We start from the raw sequence: 24548 nt of genomic DNA, 5'->3' as shown, positions 1-24548 counted from the left end.
TTATCCCTTTTCAAGTTCATACTTGTTACCCTTACCCCTCACTTCCATTCACACTTGTTACCTTATCTTCTTTTCAGCTTTATCTAGTTACTCTTTCCCCCTCTCTCCTCTCCTCCTACTTTCCCCCTCAAGTGTCGGTGTGGTACTGGCCGGGTTGGCTGGTTGCCTTCTATGCATCTTCCATCGATGCATCTACCCCCATAGTGCTTGTCGGCTATACAATCATCAATTAAAAAAAGGCTTACACTTAGGAGACAGATTCTCTTGCACCATTGCCTTTGTCAAGATCACGCACATGTAGCTGTGTTGTTGCAAACATATCGTGCATCATCGCCATAATACTAAACTTTATTCTTTTAAATTTATTGAGAATTACCAGTAATAACAGCGGAGCTATGGTAAAATTTCTATAAAATTAACACATAAATCATTTTCATTCATAATATGAAAAGAGGACTTCCTACCATATTCTAGGATTAATCATCCTAGATTAATTGAATGATTCTCATTATAATCATGGAAAATTAATTTTTATGTTTATGCATAAATAGTTAATTATGAAAAAGAGGAATTTCTAGTAATCCATTTTTATGTTAAAAGAGTAATCCCCATGACAATGGAAATCCATGTACTCCAATGAAGTAAGAGAAAAATTGTGATGCTAAAATAATGCATGTTTTATTTAAAATTTAAAAAAGGATTTTAGTTAAATTTATCTTTTTGCATAGATAAATTTTAAATGATGAAAGAGGAATTCCCACTATATTGGAATCCAAATATTTAAATGAGGAAAGTGTAATTCCTAGTGTAAAGGAATTAATGAAGATTTTTATTTAAATTTTAAAAGAAAATTTAGTTAAATTTATCTTTTTGTATAAATAAGATTAAATGATGAAAGAGGAATTCCCACCATATTGGAATTCATTAGCTTAATGGAATTAATGGATATTTTATGTAATTTTTAAGAAGATGTGGGAGCATTCTAAAGAATATCCTGCATTTGATTAGTGATACATCCATTTTAACGCACAAGTTTAGTAATGCTTCACATGTGGGTTCTCGGGATACTTATGGGCATAGGCGTGAGTTCCTTGTTAAATAGGATAGGCTACTCTTCTAGGACTTAGTTCTATTTTGTAAAAAAAATTCTTCCTATTTCTAAATTTTCCCCTACTTTATCATCAGTCACATGTGGGGACATTCACAAGTCAACCCACTACCACTACTCATAGTTCTCATAGCTTACAATGTTTGCGTGGATTCAGTACACATATTAGAGTAGGTAGGCATTGTGTATAAAATTAGTGTGTATTTTATTATGGTGAGGCCTCATAGGAGAGTAAAGTACATGCATATAGATCTAGAGAGTTTTTCCTTTGATTTAGCTTTTTTCCTAGATCTAGTTATTAGAGAGATTGACCTAGTAGTTGGGATCGTGTTTATACACACATAGATGCAGTGGATCATGCTATCAATTGTTCGAGTGGTGCTACATGGGATAAGGGCATTGATTCACATTTGATCTTTCATGACTCGATATTGAGTTTGTTCATTTGGCCTCCATAGGTGTTGACATGATCCTATGTTATTTGGAGCCAGGACATTTCTCTTTAGGTGCACTCCACGCCACTTGAGATATATGGTGGATGATTATGTGGTTCGATATTTAGATGCACCTATTAGTCTACACGATGGTTCTTTTGTACCAGAACCATTTGACATTTTGACTAGGAGTTTTGAGCTCACTTAGTGGATCTCTTTAGTGCTGGATTCACACTCCAATTGTTGCAAGGATGGGCTTGATAGTTTTTCCTCATATTTAAGCTTTCCTTTCAACACAGAAGCTACTTTTACATCGGCTTTGGAGGTTTGAGATGCGCACCATGCACATCCATTTGGTCCTAGAGGATACACAGCTAGCTTTGATGGTGGTTCTTTATCTTTTCTATTTGATCAAGATCGCCATAGAGCCATTGTCTGGGAGTTTGCATGCTTTAGATTTCCTTTTGATCCAAGAGGAGGCATAGCTAGCTTCATCATCGACATTGGCTCTCTACATTTTCCATTTGACCCAGGCGGTTAGAGAGCCAATGTCTTGCATTCACATGGCTTGGACTTTGATTTGATCTAGGTGGTTACATCATTAGCTTCATCATCAGCAGCGAGAGTCCCCTATCCTTTCCATTTGACCTCGGGGGTCATATGACTGATGTGTTGGTATTTCATGACATTGACATTTAGTTTTAGATGTGATTTTTAGCTTTTGTATATAGCCTTCATATGTGTGCCTTTTGTGCACGACCACCCTTTGATTTTGAGATTGACATTTAGTTTTAGATGTGATTTTAAGCTTTTGTGTATAGCCTTTATATGTGTGCCTTTTGTGCATGACCACCCTTTGATTTTGAAAATGAAATCATTGAGGGGATGGTTTGTAAATGAAGAAATTATATATGCACAAGCACATATATAGGTTTTGACCTAGGCACATGGACCTTGTGTCACTTGAGCATAGATTTGGGGCATGGGCATATTGTTAGTCAATGTGAAATGGATAGGCACTATATAAGTGACCTTGGTCTAGGCTATTGTACCTTTTTGATATCTTCTCGATCATTTGATATGATAGACATCTTGTCTTCTTGGAGCTTATGCCCAAGCTTTCATGGCTTATTCATGGTAGTCTTTCCATGTCTAGGTGATCCTCTCTATTATGAGTGGGGCATGTGTGTACTCCATGCTAATGAGTGCAATCCCCTATGTCCCTTCATTGTAGTGGTATCAGAGCCATGGATTCTCTTCATTGTATTGGTGGAGTGCACTAACTGTGTAGTTACTCCTAGGTTTTTTAGTACAAAGGGCCTATGGGGGATCAAAGAATTCCATGGCATGAGTTGGGGAGAGAGAGAGAGAGAGAGAGATGTGATAACACTCAATAGAGATAAGGATTGCATGACTTAAAATGATGATTAGGTTGAACGAATAAACCTCCACCAAGTACATGCTTTTTGTTATCTTTTGACTAAGACACACACATACAAACAATGACACATGGCATAAGGCTATTGTATCATTTCTTACATACATACACACAATATCTACCTTAGAGTTGTTCACACACAAACAGTACACTCATAAGGAGTGTTCACATGCAGTTACACACTTTGGCTACATACTTTCTCTTTGACTTTTGAATACATACAATGATAAATGGCACGACAAATATGTTATCTCCAATAATTTTAAAAAAGAGGGTTACAAAATATGCACATCTTTTCAAAATCAAGCCAAAAAGTGTCAACTTTTTACGTCAAAAATTAAATATTCGTAGTTCTCAAATGTGCAAAATATTGCCCATTTTTTCTTGTAATGTGTTACCTTAAGCATCCACGAGAACGTACACTTGAAATATTCATAGTTCTCAAATGTGTAAAATATTGTCCATTTTTGTTTGTAAAGTGTTGCCTTAAGCATCCACAAACACATCCACTTGCAAGAAAATGTGATAGCATACACACAAGTGCATTATCTTGTTGCATCTATTTAAAGTAGTCAAGTGCTCTTCACCAAAAAACGTCATCCCCCAAGACCACATGGCTTGTTAACAAACACTTCCCGTGTTACTAGAAGTGAGCTTCTTTTAGTATACCAGCCAAGGTGTTGTAAAAAAGGGATCTCTTTCCCAAACTTTTCTGGCAATTTCATTATTGACCCTTGACTCGGCTCTTATGCTCCCATGAGCTTCCGAGCTATAAAAAAGTGTGATAGCAACAAGAGATGCCCTTATGTTTCTTTCATTCCAAATAGTTGAGTGGCCCTCCTTGGCATATCCTACATTCCACAAGACTACAACATGTTGAGCTAAAAGCATGTCAAACACCACTCGTGATTTTACAAAAGCAAGAAAAAAATATCATACGTATTGACTACTATGGCCCTCCTTGACATATCCTACATTCTGAAAGACTATAACTTGTTGTTGTAATCTGGAAGCATGTCATACACCTCTCCTGACCTTGCAAGCAAGAAACAAGTATCATACATATCAACTAAGGCATTGTCAAAAACATATGTCTCTCTAGGAACCCTTATATGTGGGTCCTTTAATGCATTTATCTTTCAAGATGCAAAAAATAGCATCTTGATAGACATCCTTGTTACATCTATTCAAAAATAATTTAGAGATTTCTCAACACCCTTGCATTTTGTAAATCATTTAATCAATGCATTTTAGGAGATCGTATCTCCAAGTAGGGCCTAGCAATTGATTCAGCAAGTAAACAACTTTCACATACATATCAACCCACTCATTGTTGTCAACAACTTTCACATACATATCAACCCACTCATTGTTGTCAACAAAAAGCTCTCTTTCCAACCCTTTTTTAGCAATCTCTATACTAGTTGTCCCTTGTCTATGGGTCTATGTTTCCACAAGCTTAAAGCCACAAACTAGAGCAAAACATCCTAGGATGAGCCCTTATCTTGCACTTATTTGAAACAATTAACTGCCCCCTTACCTAGCTCCCCATATTTCACATAGTCTATGTTTAGTGCATTCCATAACACTATATTTTAAACTTAACACATATGGTTTTTGTGATTTCAAGGGAGCCACATTTGGTATGCATATCAACCAAGGTTCTACCAAGCTTCCAACACATTTCTAGCATTTTAACATGTATTTCTTGGCCCTTATATGTGGTTCCTAATAATGCACATGCTTTCAAGGTAAAAATAAGCATGATAACATTTAGAGAGATTCCCTCAGTCATCTATCATGGCATGAGGGTGATTTCTCAAGTATTCTATAACTATATCAAAGGAAGGGTGAGCATCTTGTATAGAAACATTGCACTGTTCCCACCAAAGTAGAACAACCAAGTTTGTAGAGATTCATGAGTACCTCAAGAGCCTTAAGTTAAGAAGAATGATCTTACGATACAATGACCTTAAAATTCTATTATGAAACTAAAATCCCTTAAAACACTATGAACCAAAGCGAGCTAGTTGAGTAATGATGATCATGTCCAACTATCACAGGCACATAAGTAAAATTTAGAGTTGTAGCTTGAAAAATCTATCATCATCAAGAAAATGTAAATGCACATAAGGAAAGTCGTAAAGAGAAGTGGCCTTATCAAAACCACTACCCTCATGAGAACAGTTACAAAGAGAAGTGGCTTTGTCAAGATTGCTACCCTCCCATTTAAAATTTTACAACTTTGAAGAAGAATCTCTTAGCTTCAAAAAGAGAAGGAGAATTATAGCTACTTCATGTAGAAATGACTTCCTCACATGCTCTAACCCATTAAACCAAAATTTAAATGAAAAATAATAATTAATAGTACTTTTCCTATTTGAAACCTTTGAGGGATCAAAAACTTTTTTGAAATTTTGTACAACTTTGCTTGTGACTTCTTTTTCTTTCCATACCCCCTCTTAGTTTAATTCTTCTTCTAAGGGTTTGATTCTTTTTTGAATTCTTCTTCTAAGGGTTTGATTATTCTTTTTCTTTCTATCCCCCTCCTAGTTTGATTCTTCTTTTCCTTTCCATCCCCACTCCTGGTTTGATCTTCTAAGGGTTAGCCAAGATAACTAAATAACAATCATAATGCAAGATTTAGATCACTGTATGACTATAATAAAGTGTCATTTGACCAATATGTAGTCATCATATGCATAAATTACATTCATATAAATAGAAGCCATGTAGACTTTGCATATAGCAAGAAGGTCTATAATTTAGCAGTCTTAAAAAAAGGCTTAAGACTAATGTATGATAGTAATATGTATACTTCCTCTAAAGCTTCACATGATCTATAGTAGTAGTGACTATCATATACTAACACTGAGTCTCCCTCCTTAAATTCTCCCATCTTTATATTGCAATCATGCCATGCCTTTCTTCATTTTTGCATAGCTTCTAAACTTTGAAGAACTATCAACATGTCCACCAGGCGGTCATACAATGAAGCATAGTCACCTAACCACATTGCTAGAGCTACTCTTAAAGTTGGAATTTCTTACTCAATAGGGAATATCACATCTGTCCCATACACTAAATTAAATGATGTACTCCACATTATAACATTATAACGCTTCATATAATTGCTCATCCCAATCACGTCTGTTTTTTTTGCCTATTTTTGTTAAAATCCCACATAGAATCCTATTGGTAACTTCCGCTTGACCATTAGCTGTTGGATAATATGACATTAATTTACGATGCTTAATCTTATAAAGTTCAGTTAATTCATTAATCGTCTCATTCAAAAAATGAGAACCACAATCACTTACTAGCTCCATCCAAAATGCATAGCTATATTCTCATAAAGAAACTTAGCCACGTTTACCACTCCGTCTGTCCCTGAGAGGTTTTGCCTCTACCCATTTTGTCACATAATTTGTACATACTAAAATATATCGATTAAATTAATATGGTGAGATGATGGATCTTTTGGTTTGGCAAAATCAATCCTCCATTTTTCAAATAGTTTTAACACCAATATTGGTGTTAAAGATGTCGCAAAGCTTTTAGATTGTCTACCAAACCGTTGACATTTATCACATTTTTACGATAATAAAAATGGCAATCCTTGAATAGTGTTGGGGCCACTAATAACTAGCTAAAAGAATAGTGTTGGCAATCCTTGAATAGTGTTGGGGCCACTAATAACTAGCCAAAAGAACCTTTTGAGTTGTAAGAATCATCTTGCTTGCAAAGTCTCCACCATATGGCTCATCATGTAGAGATTTTAAGATAGTAGAAACTTCATCTTCCCAGACACAACAATGATAAATTCCTTCCCATGGGAAAAGTACTTATAAAGATACCCACCGAGAAATATATTATACCTTTCTTGAAATAAAAACTTTTTCTTTTCTATCTGATCAGATGTAGGTGGATATTGAGCCGTGCTCAAGAAATTAACAATATCTCCATACCATAAATCTTGTGCTTCTACCAGGAATAATTGGGCATCTGGGAGGTCATTGTCTACTCCCACCTCTTGATCATCTCTCAGTAGTCTAGATAAATGATATGCTAATATATGGGACTTTCTCGCTTTAGTCGCCACCTAAAAATCAGACTCTTGAAATAAAAATCAGACTCTTGAAATAAAAGCATCCATCTAATAACACATCCTAATAACTGTGGCTTGCTTAAGAGGTATTTTAAATCCTCATGATCTACATAGAATATGAATTTTTTTCCTTGAAGATTATGATGAAACTTCTCAATTGATTGAGACTACCATCGAGAGAATACCATCGAGAGACATTCCTTTTTTGTTGTTATATAGTTTCTTTCTCAACATCATTTAGGCTCCTACTCACATAATATATAGGATAATCCACTTTATTATTATCAGATTGGCATAACACAACACCAACTACTAGCATGGAAGCATCTGCATGAATGTGAAATTCTTTGCTCTAATCTGGAGTACCAAAATTCCACCACCAGAAGGTGAAAAGACTCTTAACATGCATCTATTCACATATACGGATTATCCTTCCTTATAACATGCATCTATTCACATATACGGATTATCCTTCCTTATAACAAAGTAGTCAAAGGCAAATAAATGACTACAAAGTTTGCATAATAGTTCACATGGCCTAAAAATCCTTGTAATTGTTTAAGATTCCTAGGAGGAGGTAACTCACTAATCTTTCTAATATTTTCTTCGTCCATAGCAATTCCTTCCTTGGAGACTACATGCCCTAATAGTGTACCACTTTCCACACCAAAGACACATTTCTCTAGGATTCAAGGATATTCCAACTTCAATATTTTGATTTAATACTTGTTTCAACTTGTTAAGAATATCTATAAGGGTGCCAAAGATGAAAAAATTATCTAGAAAAACCTCCATCCATTTCCTAAGAAAATCTTGATAAGCCACTATCATCACACATTGAAAAGTAGATGAGGCACTATATAACCCAAATGGCATAACTTTGTAAGCAAATGTAACCCACTCAGTAGTAAAGGTCATTTTAGGTTGGTCCTCAGGATGGATCAATGCTTGGTTATATCCACTAAAACCATCCATAAAGGAATAAAGTTCATGGCTAGGACTTGGTCAGTAAACGACAAAGGAAAATGATCCTTCTTTGTCTCATTGTTCAATTGTCGGTAGTCCATGTATGTAGATGTGAATCTTTTTATTCTTTTTAGGGAATATCGCAATAGGTAAAACCCATTCACCATAAGCTATAGGATAGATAAACCCTACATCCAAAAGCTTAGCAATTTCTACTTTAACAATCTCTACATACACACTAGGTTTGTTTGTCTTTGTCACTAACAAACAAGCCTTCCATATCAAGCTCTAAGTCAATATAATGTTGACAAAGCTTGGGCTTAACTCCTTTTAATTTTTTATAGAGCCATGCAAAAAAACTCAAATGTTTAGTTAAAACATCTTGGAAATCCTCTAAATAAAATCCTTCTAGAGTAGAGAACCTATTAATAAGGATTTCCCTTCAGAGATTTCTAATTTGGACAATTCTATCCCGGTATCACATACGTAAGTAGATGGATATCTCTCACTAGATACTCTAGGAATACCTCAAGGTATATGCATTTGTATTTATTCTAGAAGACCATGTCGATTTGACTTAGCTATCTCTTCATCATTATCTTTCGTTAGTAGAGTCGTTGGTACATATGGCACAATCTCATAACACTCGTAAAATTCTTCTTCCTACATCTCCATTAACTCAACCATCATAGAATTGAGCACTATTTATTTTTCTTTGCCTTTATACTCATCTCATTCGGATACATCATTCTGGCACTTCCTCTCCTTCTTCAAATCTATTCCTCCTGTTTTTGGCTTCATTCAATTTTGGTGATCCGTATTTCCTCGTTTACTTACTTTAGTAAGTTTAGTTCCCATATGTGCCCTCTTTCATTTGTAGAACTCCACTTCCTTCAAGATAATTCTCATTTAGGGCTACCTCTCTCATAAATGCCCCTATCGACTCTTGCTTTTCTCTCTCAAGCTATTGGGTGACTACTTGTTCCTTATCCCTAAGTTTTTGTATAAGTAATTCTCATTCTTCTATGATCTTATTTTTCTCTTCTAATTCAGCCTTTGGCAATGTAATTTCCTCCCTATGCATAGTAAGCATCCACTTTTTGGGTTGATTGATTACTTTGGAATGCTTCTAACAAATCTTGACCTTTATCTATCTCTAAGAACGAGATTACTACTCTTGCTTCCCTTAGTGCATCCTCGATTGAGAACTTTTCTTGTTCGAGTTGGCTATAAAGCTTCATCCACTTGTTCACAATAAAAATAGGCTCTTCATTTAACTCCTCAAACTCTTTTTCTACCATGATTGTATCCATATCCCCTTAAAAACACCCTAATTCAACACATTGATTATGATCATCCTCCTCACCTTTTTTCAAGGCTTTCACTACATATGCTTTTCTTTATAAACTCATTTCTCTCTTGGGTTTTAACCTCTAATGTTTCACTATTCATGTCACACAATTGTCGAATGGAATCCTAACCTCTTTATCACACACTAACATTTCTATTGCTTCTTTCTTATACTCTCTTTCTTAGTCTTCCTCTACAACTTCCAAATTTCCCATGTCACTAACACTAGATATATATCATCTACTACACTTTCTATCATAAGATAGTCAGTTGTCCATTCTTCATATGTAGACAGCCAGTGATGCCACTATCCGAGTCTTTCCCAAAGAGTAATGCACCTCGTATTTCCCTAACCCTTTTTGTTTTGCAAAAAAAAATTATTGTAAGGTATTAACTTCCATGTTACCTCTCGAAGGAGATACACTATGCTTTAAGTCTCTAATCAACCATGAATAAGGTTGTTCACCCTCCAAGAGCTTATCCTCGCTTGCGATCTCGTTACCTCTCCCTTAGAGACATCCCCTCCATAATCTGTGGTATATTCCTTAATGATCTCCTAAAAGCCACTCCTTAGGTATTACTCTTATATTAACTCGGTCATCCCCAAGACCAATAGTGATCAAACTCTTGTGCCAACTTTGGTCACAACAACGGACTTGAAAAACCCACGATTTCCCTAATAAAATTAAATATAACATGACATGAGAAGTAGAACATACCACTAAGAAACTAATTATAAACTTAAGTCCCACAATAGTGGTATTTAGGGCTCACAACACCCCGAGGGGTTTAACTCTTGCTGGTCAGCCAACCACAACCCTAACAAACTAATTCTAAACTCAAGTCATGCCATTAGTGGTATTTAGGGCTTGAAAAACCCCTAGGGGTTTAACTCTTTGATGATCACCATGCCACAACACTAAGTTAGTAGGTTCTAAATCCTTCAACCCTAACTCCTCCATAGTTTTCTTAATACTTAAGTCGATGGCTACCCCCCCACCCCGGGCCCTCTAATTGTGCTCTAGGAATCAACATATTACCTTTGTTCACATCTATCATAGGAGCTCCTAGATCTAAGAAAAGATCCACTATTTATACATCTTTTGATTTGAGGGACTTAGGGTTTAATCTATCAAACTACCACTCTAACTCTATGTGATCTTCTTCTTACCAATTTTTGGTAGAGCTATAAGAGTAACCTCAACCAATTCCCACTTTCCCGAACATACAACTAATAGACACTACACCCACAACCAAATCATCCCCCCTCTCCTTGTGATAATAAAGAGGTGGTTCCATTCCATTTTCTTTTCAAACTTACTGGAAGTGATAGATTAGAAATCACGCTCTCAATGAATGTTTCCCATGCAACAGTGTGTTGGTCTTGTTGGAGGTTGTGTGGGATCCTTGACCTTGTTTTTGGAAGTAGTGTGGGATACTTGCCATGTTTTGATGGCCTTGTGTGGAGGTAGTGTGGGATGCTTGCCATTTTTTGATGGCCTTGTTGGAGGTAGTGTGGGATGCTTGCCATGTTTTGATGCAAGCAATACCGCACTCACCTCCATATTTATAAGGGTCTCTTGGTAACTTTGTAGTGTAGTGCCACCAACTCAAAATTTTATTTTTCGATGCAAGCAATGCTACACACACATCCATGTTTATAAGCGTTTGTTCGTACACTTTGTAGTGCAATGCCACCGACTCAAAATTGTATGTGTGCTAATAGTGTGCATGTAAAAGCACTACTAACTTGCAAGTGAAGTGACCCACTTTAGATAAAGAAGAACATCTTGTGCCTCAGTCTATTATTAACCCCATGAGACTATAACTACACACACAACTAACACTTATGTTAAGTATCTTGTCACTTTCAAGAATCATCCTATTGAAGATGCCAAATGGATGCCAGAAAAGTTTTTTCGCTCTTACCAAAATCTCATCCACTCTGACCATCCACGTAATTGAGGTCAATTGCAACCAGAGCAAGAAGGAATGTAAGTCATAACCTCTATGGAACACCCATTATTTTATTTTAGATTCATTTTTATTTATATCATTTACCAAGATTAATGTGTTTAATCAGTTATGTGTACTGGTATGATATAGTTAGGATTAATGTGTTTAATCAGCTCTGTGCACTAATCAATAAATTTTTTGGATGAAGGTGATGGCAATTGTGGTGGATTATGTATTAATCGTGGGTGGAACATGTGTTGGACCACTATGCAATCTTTTGCAAGACATGTGAATACCTTTTATGGTTTCATATTTATGCATTAATATTTTTGTAAGATTAAGGCCTCAAACATTTTTATATACCAATTAGTATTTTATGTTTTTGGTAGGCCCAAGACATTTTAATTGAAGCTTGCTATATGGTGGAGGCATGTTAACGTGTTATGCTTTTTTAGGCTTTTAGAATCGCTTTTTAGTACTGCTAACATAAAAAATGGACATGTAGTAAAAATTTTACAAATAAAATTAGATTTTTTCAGAGATTATACATAAAGATTCTCTTCTTCAAGAGCTTTTCAATGATGTATAGCATGATAGGAAATTTTGCATTGTGGGTCATCTTTGAATCCAAAAATCATTATAGAAAGTCATGCTAACGAGCACCTATCTTGGACACAAAAAAGTGTAGCACGTTAACATGCTTCCACCCTATATTTTTGTAGAGCTTTTGTGCTCAAAAAATCAAAAGCACTTGTTGTTTGCTTTTGGAGTTATCTTTTTGAAAAGAAAGCTTTTAATACATATAAATATGGGTGAATGGTATAAGGGCCACACTCATTTAGGGGAGATTCAAGCTAATCTTGTGTCGATGTTGCTAATCTCTTTATTATTCTTTAGATCTCTTGTTTATTTAATTTTGTTATTAAGGTTTATGCTTTTAAATTTGTGCAAGTATATGTTATGATCTAATTTTTTGATTGAGAATTAGAGTTTCTTCTCCAAGTGTCTTAAAGGTCCTGACACCAATAAACACTGCACCCACAACCAAACCTCCCCCATCACCCCTCTTTCCTTTCCCCTTGTGATGATAAAGAGGTGGTTCCATTTCATTTTCTTTTCTAACTTGCTTAAAGTGATACATTAGAGATCACTCTCTCAGTGAATTTTTCCCATGCAACGTTGTTTTGGCCTTGTTGGAGGTTGTGTGGGATGCTTGGCCTTATTGGAGGTAGTGTGGGATGCTTGCCATGTTTTGATGCAAGTAAGACCACACTTACCTCCATATTTGTAGGAATCTCTTGGTTTACTTTGTAGTGTAGTGCCGCCAACTCAAATTTGTATGTTTTAATGCAAGCAATGCCTCACACACCTCCATGTTTATAGGCATCTCTTCATACACTTTATAGTGCAATGCCACCAATGAGTGCCCCCTACAAGATAGACAAGCCACCATGCTACCAAGACATACAACTGGTGCCCACTTGCCCAAACATATAACCAATGAACACTACGCCCATGTTTTGCTGCAAGCACTGCCTCACACACCTCCATGTTTATAGGTTCTCTCCGTACACTTTATAGTGTAATGCCACCAATGAGTATGTCACGGGACCTTTTGTACTTCTTGAAGAAATAATTTAAAAACTTAAAAATTACATCAAAATTAAAACAGACTTGAATTAAAATAACATAGCATAACATGAGGCAAGATAAATAGAATAACATCACCATCAAGAGTAAAGGATCGAGAGTACCACACAGAAAAACAAGATTGGGTGCAATCTATCCCCTCAAGTGTGTAGCTCCCTTCCACGACTTGAGTATTTAGAGAATTTATTCATAAAAATATCACAAGGAGCTAAGAGCAGATGTGCGTACAAATTGGGCTTGCTTTTCCCACTTTAGGGGGTATTGCTTTACATATTATTAACCATATGAAATCTCCTAAGGTTTGTACATATAGAAACCTTTGCCCAAATATACTTGCTAATGGGCCTTGTTACATAAAATAACTTTGTGCACATTTACACGTATAATAATCTTGTGCACATTTGCACATTCCATTAAGCTGAATCCTGCACAAATTGAATTAAGCATATTTTTCTATGATTAATAATTCATAAAAATATGATAAAATATACCTATAACAATCCTCTCGTTTAAGGAAGCAACTGTCCTCAATTGTGTTTTTTTTTAAATTTCGAGAGAACAATATTATGCTCGTAGTAGGTATTGATGTCATAACCTGCAAGGTAAACTCATAGGTCCGAACATGGCTCAGAGGTTCAAAGGTTCTTATGGACATAGAATATCAACAAGAAAAAATGCGACACCTAAATTGGTGATCATCACATTGATTATCAAATCAATAATAATATGCACAAAGATTCTAATACATGATTCACAAAAGAAAAATAATCATCATCTTCACACCACCCCTCAATCCACCAGCCATATGACACCTCAATCGGTACCCTCGTATAGTGTGACACCTCAATCGGTACCCTCGCACTTTTCGTTGACTATACTCATAAACACTATCCACATCAGTTAAACAATTAATTGAACATATGAATTAATCCCAATGTCATCTTGAGATATAAACAACCTATAAGTATTCAAATAATAGCCACACACATGTTTGCCAGACGTAAGTAACCAGGGAATCACCCCTCCATACAAACCAATTAAAACAAACAGTGGAGGCCCAAAAGCATGTTATATATAGGCATCCCCGATATACAGTTGCATAAACGCATGAGAGGATGGCTTCATGATTGGTGTGGAGGAAGACTAGATCTACACATAATGCATATGCAATGAACCAATCAAATGAATATATGCAAGACGAGTCTAAGTGTCCCATACCACATAGGTACGTTGTACATACACACATAGGATGGTAAAAGATAGAAGACATAAATGTGTCTGGAGTAAGTATATGAAACCAATATGATGTCCCATACCACCAGATTAATTCCATATATTACTTCCTTTAGAATAGAAGTTTGAGGTAGAGTAGCCAGTTCCCTCTGAAACTTAAATTCCGACATAAATTTTCTCAATCTAGAAGTATTATTTGAGTTACTGAACTTAAACTAATCTTAATGTTGAATCTATGGTTTATTAATTAGGTTCTTAGGTTGGAAAGATATTATAAAAATACTTATGAAAAATTTGCATAAAACGAAGTGAATATATACATATACATACCTCCATCATTGTGGTGTAATTGAAATAATCTATCAAAAACAATATTAACACTCGAAAGAGATGCAAACCGTTATTACTTCTATGGATAGGGTATTAAATAGAATCTTATGAGAAACTTAACATAATAAGAATAAAAGTTGAATTGGTTATGGATATAAGGATAGAAAATACTAACCTTGAGTTGAAAGGTTGTTTGAGAGGATGTGAGATTATAAATGAAGAGTGGATAAAATTTATTAAATGTGAATGACTAGTAGCAATTCTAACAATCTTGATTAAGTTACAAAAAAGTCTAGATGATGAAAGCTTAATTGAAGTTGAAATAAACTTGAATAATAAATATGAATTTGAGTAATTATAAGGTTGAGTTAAGCGTAAGATTCATATCTTTTGTATATTTGATTGCAATGATGTTCTACATTGAGAAAAATGAGGAGCAATGCGAATGAATTGAAATATAATTATTCTTCCAAACTAAACTAGGGTTATATTAAATTATGACTTTATAAGAAATAGAACTTATAGTAGTATGGTTTGAAATTCTGTGTATAATTATTTGAGCACGATTATTGTAAGGATAGAAATGAGAAACTTACTTGGATGGTATTTGAATTACTATTCTGAAAGATAAAACTTTTATAAAGATATTGAAAGAATTATTTACTAAGTTATAGAAAATAGTAACTTACTTGCAACAAGTGTCAGAAGATAGTTTTGCTACAAGATACATTATTAAAAAGGACACAAATACCACAAGCATATGTGATGTTTTTAATTTGTTATGAAGATTAAAATTATGGAAAGTGGAGAAACAATTGATTATGGGCATAAAGATAAAGAGATACCAATAAGAAAAATTTAATACAAGAAATTGGACAATATTTACATTCTTCTAATGATGTGGGTATGGTCAAGTATTATCATTTTCTCAGGGGGTAATCAGGTTCTAAGGTAACGGAGTCAAATCATAAACTCTTCAACGAATCATCTTCTATAGTATATCCATGTATGATGTCGATCCGCTCCAGGAGGTGATAAAAGCGCATGTTTTGAGTAAAAACTGTGGTGTTTCCAATAGGTATGAAAACAAAACATTCTTTGTGATCATGTGTCCAGATCTTTGACCATCATCTTGTTGCCGGTTGTTGAATATCCGTACCAGTTGTTGAAAAATAGCATGATTTCGTTTAGATAAATATGTTAAGTGGGTGTTTTGTGTCATGAGTTGCATGAGCTCCGAAGGAGTATCATGAGGTGATGATCAAGTCATAATGTTATAATCACCATAAAAGAAAAAAAAATTGACATGAGGACTTGTTGAATGTAGTTGGTGCGATGTTGAATGTAGTTGGTGCGATGTTGTATAATTAATTTTGGTTTTCGTGCGAGAGTCTTGAGGTTATGCACTATTATAATTTAAATACAATGATAAACTAATAACAATTTTAACAATTTAGATTGAAAGAATAACAATTTTAACAATCTAGATTGAAAGGAAGGAACACAATTGCTAAAGTCTATAATTTAGGACAAAATAAATTTAAATACATCTTTGGTCTAGGGCCAAGGATGCCAGGAGCCCTACTTAAACAATATAAAAAGATGTTGGGAAAAAGTATTCATGAGGTTTGTGATAGCTATTATGGGGAATGCTACTAAATAATTGGGTACGTGGATACGAATTTCAGAAACCATGTCAAAAAAGTATAGAATGTGCAGCTTAGGTAAGGCATCAGGAAAGGTATTATGGGTAACTGTCGTGATGTCGAAATCCACGTCTTTTGTTGTTGAGTCCCAAACGATTCCTTGCGTCAATAGTGTGATAGAAGTCCATCCCTCACAGAAGGGCCATGGGGGAGACTCATGGTCGATGAGTTTCTCGAGTAAAAGATAGATATGTGGTCCAGATGTCTCTCTAAGGGGGGCCAATAAGAGTGGTCAGACTGAGGGTTGTCCAGCCATTTTATCGATGTTGATTTTAAGCCAAAGTAGTCGAACTTTACAAGACAAAGAAGGTTGTGAGCAAACGTATTTTATCCAATTTTAAACTACCCCTATTTATATGCTATGCTTTACTATTAAACATTGTAAGGAGACACTGAAAATTTGATAAGATGAAGAAAGAATAAAACATATAGGAGGTTAGTATAATTGAATTAGGGATGAGGTGAGTTGGTGGATCTTGAGATAAAGTTTATAAATGTTTTGTTTACGAGAGTGATAAGTCGGATAGTTTGGTGTAGGCTTCGCTAGACTACTTGTCTAACCCTATGATGGTCATTTTACAAAACTTCTCTTTTTATTTTTCTTTAGGTCTATGAAAATCTCTTAAAGAAATAATTTAAAAACTCACAAATTACATCAAAATTGAAACAAAGACTTGAATTAAAATAACATAGCATAACACAAGGCAAGATAAATAAAATAACATCACCATCAAGAGTAAAAGAGTAAAGGATAGAGAGTACCACATAGAAAAAACAAGATTGGGTGCAATCTCTATTGGAATTAGGGTTAGGGTTGCAACAATGCATACACACAAGATAGAGAAGCTTGAGAGCACACAAACTCACTAGATTAGAATGAACAAATGTGTGCCAGATACAAAAGATAAGTACACACCCCAAAATGAGTAGATAAGAGAGTGTACATACGCATGGGGGAAAAAACCTCCTAGTGAGGGAAAAAGTGCCTTGGCGATCTTAAGTGTGTTCACACACATCACTACCATATAATGCTTCAAATCTCCCTTGGAGTGATGATGTGAACATGTATAGGGTATGGCCGATCAATCTTGAAAAGGCAATAAGCCCAAAGCTTTACGAAAAGCTTCAAACTTTTCACAAGGAAGAGCCTTCGTGAATAAATCTGCCATGTTGTCATGTGTAGGCACATAGACCAAGCTGATCTCTGCTGTAGAGAGTCTTTCCTTGACATAGTGGTAATGCACCTTAATGTGCTTAGTGCGAGCATGAAACACTGGGTTTCTCGCAATTGCTAAAGCACTCTGACTATCAGTGAAAATGGTAGTGCAGCAGACGACTGTCCAACACCCAAATCAACCATAAGACGTGTGAGCCACACACACTCAACTGTAGCTGTAAAAGCTACCATGTACTTAGCTTCACAGCTACAAGTGGCCACTGTAGGCTGCTTCTTGCTAAGCCATGATATACATGAATCACCAAGGCAAAAGTAAAACCCACTAGTGGACACTCGTGTGTCATAACATCCAGCCCAATCTGAATCACTAAAAGCATGCAGCTATGACTCACCACCTTTTGGATAAAACAATCCAAAATACTGAGTGCCCTATTATAAATAGCGAAAAACCCGCTTAACAACCTGCCAATGCTTTGTACCTGGACTATGCATAAATCTACTCAATTGTGAGACCGCATGCTGTATATCTGGCCTCCTGTTGCATACATAAGGAAGGGATCCAACAGCCTGCTGATACAAACTAGTATCAAAAGAGTCTCTTGCATCTTGAAGACTAAGTCAAGTAACTGTCTCCATAGGTTTAGCCATAAGTTTACAGTCTTCAAGATTAAACCTCTTTAACAGCTTATGCATATATTTAGACTGTAGCATAATAATGCCATCATTGTGCTACATGAATTGAATCCCCAAATAGTAATGCAACTGGCCCAAATTTGACATCTCAAACGATGACTGTAAACAGTCTTAAAGGCTACAATCTGATCTATATCAGGTCCCGTGATGAGCAGCATGTCATCAACGTATAGAACGATGACCAAAAATGTGTCCTTACTCCTCTTCACATAGAGCTTCACATAGAGGGTACTCTCTATTCGACTGTTACAAAAGTCATTTGCAACCAAGTATGTATGAATCTTCTCATACCATGCTCTAGGAGCTTGCTTAAGGCCATAAAGAGCCTTTTTCAACCTGCATACATTAGAATCTTCTCCTTTCACAACAAAACCAAGAAGCTGCGATACATACACCTCCTCATGTAAATCACCATTTAAGAATGTAGTCTCAACGTCCAACTGATGTACATTCTACCCATGATAATTCTACCCATGATGTGCTGCCAAAGCAATGAGACACCTAATGGTAGTCATACGAGATGTGGATGCGAAGGTCTCATCATAATCAATTCCCTTTTGCTGGGCATACCCCTTTGCAAACAAGTTTGGCCTTGTAGTGATCAATGCTACTATCTACTTTGCATTTTAACTTGTAAACCCACTTAGTACCTATGGCCTTCTTGCCAATAGGTAGATCTGTCAAATATGAGGTGTCATTCTTGAGTATAGAGTTATACTCATCCTGCATAGCATGCATCCAATGATTATCATCCTGTGCTTCCTCAAAGGAAACAGGTTCCTCCTCATTACATAAAGTAGAAATGAGAACATGATCCACATTAGAATAATCTACATGATGAGAACTTGCACGATTTTTGCTAGGTAAAGAAGCTACCAACTTGCTATTCCTCCTCATTACATAAAGTAGAAATGAGAACATGATCCACATTAGAATAATCTACATGATGAGAACTTGCACGATTTTTGCTAGGTAAAGAAGCTACCAACTTGCTATCCCTCAATGTCTGCACAAGCCATTTTGGCATACACCTAGATTCTTCTATGGCTGCTCTCTCCTCATCCACTACATCCTCAATAATTGCCTCATAAAAAAACTGATTTATAAGCTGATTTTGTACCTACAAAGGCTGAATTTCAACACTTGGTTGAGCATTCAATTACTCTACATATGGCTGCTCTCCATTAAACAAAGGTAGGAGCAAATCAAACATGTCCTGTGAGCATACATTCTGCTGTTTTTTGCATGAAAGCATGGGATGAATTGATTTTTCGACAAAACAACATCTCTACTTACCAAAATCTGCTTTGAGGCTGGATGGTAGAGTCTATATCCCTTGCTTTCTGAATTGTATCCCACAAATATGCATTTAATTGCCTTATCCATCAAGCTTACTGCGTGGTTGCTCAGGCACAAGAGCATAAGCAAGACAACCAAAAACATGCAAATGAGCCACAAAAGGCTTCCTGCCATGCTAAGCTTCATAACGAGTTTTAGACTCTGCAAGGCCTTGGTAGGGCATTTATTCAACACATAGTTTGCGCACATAGTTACCTCTAACCAAAAACCATGAGGTAAATCTTGGGCTTTCACCATAGCATTTCATGGGTTTTATCAATCTAAAGGTTATCTCCTTTTACATTTACCAACCTCTATGATTTCTAGAGGGGAATGGGCCTTGTTGCTCCATTTGGTGGTGGAGGCACTAACCTTTGTGTTGTGCTATTTCCATTGTGTTTTCTTTAAATATTTATCCATGATGCAATAAGATTAATCAATGTTTGTGATTTTTTTGGCGAGTTGATCAAAGTTCAATACAATTCATGTTCGATAAAACAAATTTATCAATCGTGAGAAACAAAGGAATGTTTTACTGATAGTGCTCATACCTCCCAAAAAAGAGGTATTGTGTTCAAATCTACCAAAGGGCCGTGTCACATTGAAAAAAAATCAATCCTTGTGAAAATTCTTTCTTAATTGTTGCGTGTGTTGTGCGAGTGTGTGTATATGTGTGTGTGGGGGCTTTAACAAGAGCGATATGCTGTGGCGGAGATAGCACTATGTGCGTGTGTGTGTGTATGTCTGTGTGCATGTGTGTATATGTGTGTGAAGGAAGGTTCTACTGCTCCTTGTTGTTGAGTAAAAAATCAGTTCTTGTGAAAATTCTTTCTTAATTGTTGCGTGTGTTGTGTGAGTGTGTGTATATGTGTGTGTGGGGGCTGTAACAAGAGCGATACGTTGTGGTGGAGATAGCACTGTGTGCATGTGTGTATGTATGTTTGTGTGCGTGTGTATATGTGTGTTTTTCACCCCAAAAAAAAGTGTGTGTATAAGCACCCAAAATGTTTTTTCTCATTAATTAATTAGTTTGTGCTTGTGAACCATAGGAGGAAATTTTTTTTAGTTGATAGCTAAGGTTTTACTTGATTTTAGTTATTTTCTTTTTCGTGTAGGTAGAAGTGGCAGCCATGCCTCTCTCTCTACAGTTCTTGTAGGTCGCTTGATTTTGGTTATTTCTTTTTTAGTGTATGTATACGTGGCAGCCATGCCAAGACGCAACTTTGTATATGTCTCCTCCAACTACTTGTACTACCAGAGCAAAGCACGCTGGGGCATAGAGTTGCAGACTATAGTCTGCCATGGCTCTAAAATACAAAGTCATTTTAATCGAAGTTGAACACCATAGAAATCATGTTGCTCATGTGGACAGAGTCGCGCTCCCTCCCTTTTGCTTAGATGCATAGGGTCTTGCTAAAATCACAATGGCCTTCTCTGCCATCCTGCTCAAAGCTCCACGCAAAAAATCCCTCATACCAACTATTTCCAAAAAAAACGTAGCTACCTTGGCGACGAATTATTCAATACCAAAAAAAAATGTAATCTACATTTGGTAACAGAGAAACCCTAACTTGGAAGCTAAAGAGTATGCGTGTCTAGGCGTAGATGTCAGGATTCCAACTATGTCTCTCATCGCTTCTCTTTACCTAAAGTGATTGTTGTGTTGGAAGTTGCTGTTTACAAGGATTTGCTAGTGTTTAGGTTTGTGTGATGTTGAAAGAGATGGAAAGAAGCGCTCTGCATTGTTATGTGTTTAGGCTTGATCGAGTACCTGAGAGATGGCTAGCGTTGTTGGCTAAAGGCGTGGCAATAGAAGCCTTAGGGCAGCCAAGCATGGTTACCCTAGGCAGCTGGGGCTATGGGCTTAGTCTAGCAATCTAGCAGCAACCATGGCTTAGACACGGCACAATTAAACCTTCTTAGTGTAACTAAGGTTTTTTTGGAAAAATTAAATACGACCTCCCTAAAAATTTTAATAAATGTGGAGTGAATAAGCACCCTCAAAAAAAAGTGTGTATAGGTGTGGTGTTTTTTTTAAAATAAAAAGAGTGTGTATTTAACGAGAGCGCATTTTAAGCCACTGCTGAAATGGTTGTACAGGTGGATATGAAGGCCAAGGCAGTGAATTCGGCCTTAGAAGCAGCAGTTCCTCTTCGGGAACCCGTCCTCATCTACGACGCCATGCGCTACTCTCTCTTCCCCCCACCAACAGAGAACGAGGCCGCAGAGCGAGTCCATGCCTTCTTGTGCATCTGCGCCTGCGAGCTCTTCGACGACCGCGCGGAGGCCATTGCCATGCCCACAGCCTGCGCCATGGAGATGCTGCACGCGGCCTCACTCATCCACGACGACCTGCCGTGCATGGACGACGACGATATGCGATACGGCTACCCCTCCAATCACAAAATCTTCGGCCAAGACATGGCCATTCTCGCCGGTGATGCCCTCTACGCCCTTGCTGTACAGCATGTCGCTGCGCAAACTCATGGCGTAGCCGCAGATCGGGTCCTGCGTGTGATCGCAGAGCTGAGTAGAGCCGTTGGATCTGAGGGCATGGTAGCAGGCCAGTTTCTGGATCTGACACAGGTTTCAGGTCGAAGCCCTAACCCTAATCTTATCCCTAGCCCTAACCTCAAACAAGACAAAGAAGATTCGAAACCTAACCCTAATGTCTCACAGGTACTAGAAAACCCTGGACCTGACTCTATCCTGGATGTGGAAGGCCTCCAAGCCATCCACCTGCGCAAGACGACCATGCTCGCAGAGTGCTCCACTATGTGTGGTGCCGTCCTAGGGGGTGCCACAGAGGAAGCCATCGAGAATGTCAAACAATATGGCCGTGCTTTAGGGCTTTTGTACTGTGTCGTCAATGATCTCATGAAGTACAAGAGCCAACCTTCCTCTGCCATGGATCCTCCAACAGATCGAGCAACCTATCCCCGACTACTAGGTGAAGAGAAATCAAAGGAGCTTGCCAAAGAGCTCTGGCTTAAAGCCAAGCAGTGCCTGCAGAGCTTTGACCAGATCAAGGCTGCTCCATTGCTGTGCTTTGTAGATTTAGTTGCAGAGAAGATACAATTAAGGTTGGAAGTTTGAATTGGTTCTTTTACTAGATCTGTCATACAGTTAATGCTACAGATTTCAACATGTCTCTGCACTTTTCATTTCTCTAGCCATGAAAATGGCCACGTTTTTTACCTTGGAATAATCAAGCTGTGAATTTAAGTAAACAGATTTTTTATTAAGAGGACTTAGTAGAGATTTGAATAGCAGATCTCAAAGCTAGGCTTTAGGATCCCAATGCTAGAAGGTCGAGTCTTGGATTTGTTTCCTTGCTTAATCCTAGTGGATTAGTTGTAAGTGCTGTTATGAAATTTGAGAAGACAAGGGGGAAGCTCCCTTACTGATTGGCTTGGCAGCTATGGAGGGAGGTTACAGCAGGGTAAGCGGAGGCAAGGACATTGAATTACCTTTCTCCCTGTTGAGAAGTAAACACATAATCATTGCCTTGCTTCTATTGAGCAACTTTGGGGTCGTGCACAGTATGCAATTGAAAATGTGTGAAGTCATCTCGAGCACAATACAGTCAAAAGCATGTCTCTCACATAGTACTATTGACCCTCCCTGTTTTCACATGATCAGGCATCAGATAAGGTGTGATGGTATATACTGATCACCATATTACATCAGTGAGACCTACCCACGGTATCCACAATAATGATGCAAAGAGAACAAGAAGTAAAGAACTAGAGAGGTCCTGTAAAGAGATTCATTTGGGCAGTTTCACCTTCACGAGTGGCGTTGATGAATTCGGCTTGCTAAGTATGTCAAGATATAAGCTAGTAATAATATTCCATTGTGAGTCATAGAGATTGTTGCCTTAAAAAGGTGATGTATCTATCTGTAGGATTAGCTTAGGACCTACATAACACTCATTATGGATTATGAGGTTTGGCTTTAGGCACCATAGCGGAAGCATTGGTGAATCACAGTACAATCAAGTGGGTTGAGCAGAGTATGATACGAGAAGATGTGCTTTTGGACGTGATCATTGTTTCTCGGGATTGGTTGAGTTATCTGAGGGTCTATAGGATACCTGACTATTAGGCATACGATTGGTGTAGATGGACTAGTTCCTAACCTAACGTTCACCTTGCATTCTTCTAGGGTCTATAGGATACTTGACTATTAGGCATACGATTACTAGTTCCTAACCTAACGTTCACCTTGCATTCTTCTAGGGTACACAGGGTTTATGAGAGCTTATGGTATGCCTAATGTTTGCGATCGTCAAATCATGCTAGGGCTATTGTATATGTGAAAGATTCTAGCACAAAGCGTGGCAACTTTTGGCGGCAAACCCTAAGAAAGGCTTTTGCCTTTTAATATTGTGTATTTTCTAAGGTCTTTTTTCATGTAGCAGCACATTGTAAATATCTAAGTATGCTTTATAAATACTTTGGTATGGTTGTATAGTCTAGTGATGTGGGAATCAAAGTGGACCTTAGGCCTATATTTCTTGGTATAAAAATAAGATAGCAAATAGCTACCAAGCTTGTGGATTGCATGTTCAAGAGTGTGGAAGGATGCAAAATAGAGAAGAAAGTCATATCTCGATTAAGAAGATTTTCAACATGTATATGAGCGCTTTTATGTGGGGTTCTATGTAGACTTGGAGTGTGATTAGACCTTATCACCCAAGTCAATGATTCTTTGAGTAAATAATTCAGTGAGATACATGCCAAAAGTAACCAAGAAGGATAATTGATAGTGACATTCAGCCTTATGACACAAAGGGATGAAGATTTCTATTTTGTAATTTATAACGAGGTGAGAGGGTAATTCTCCATCTATAAAAGGAGTCTTCCTCTTCCTTTCAAATTAATGAGTGAAGTCTCTATAATTGAGTATTCATGAATCATTGCTACTTTCTCAATCCTCATAATCTCTTATTCAAAAACTCTCTTTATGCAACGGAGTTCATTTAGTGTAAACTCCTTATACCTTACCAAATCTTAGGCCTCTTGAGATGATTCAAATTATTGGGGATAAGAAGTTATT

At 36.9% G+C, this 24548-nt stretch overlaps 1 protein-coding gene across 1 annotated transcript; it reads left to right on the top strand.

Moving 5' to 3' along the window:
• The first annotated feature begins 21569 nt into the window (after nt 1–21569).
• Nucleotides 21570–22653, top strand: LOC147631225 (geranylgeranyl pyrophosphate synthase, chloroplastic-like). The gene has a single exon (XM_086809064.1). It carries the CDS (start codon nt 21576–21578, stop codon nt 22581–22583), a length of 1008 nt encoding a protein of 335 aa, XP_086665190.1. The 5' UTR covers nt 21570–21575; the 3' UTR covers nt 22584–22653.
• Nucleotides 22654–24548: the final 1895 nt, after the last annotated feature.

This window comes from Cibotium barometz, chromosome 15 (assembly GCF_041138505.1).
Source record: "Cibotium barometz isolate CiBa-2024 chromosome 15, ASM4113850v1, whole genome shotgun sequence".
NCBI classification, from domain to species: Eukaryota; Viridiplantae; Streptophyta; class Polypodiopsida; order Cyatheales; family Cibotiaceae; genus Cibotium; species Cibotium barometz.
This window is presented reverse-complemented; position numbering and strand designations above follow the sequence as displayed.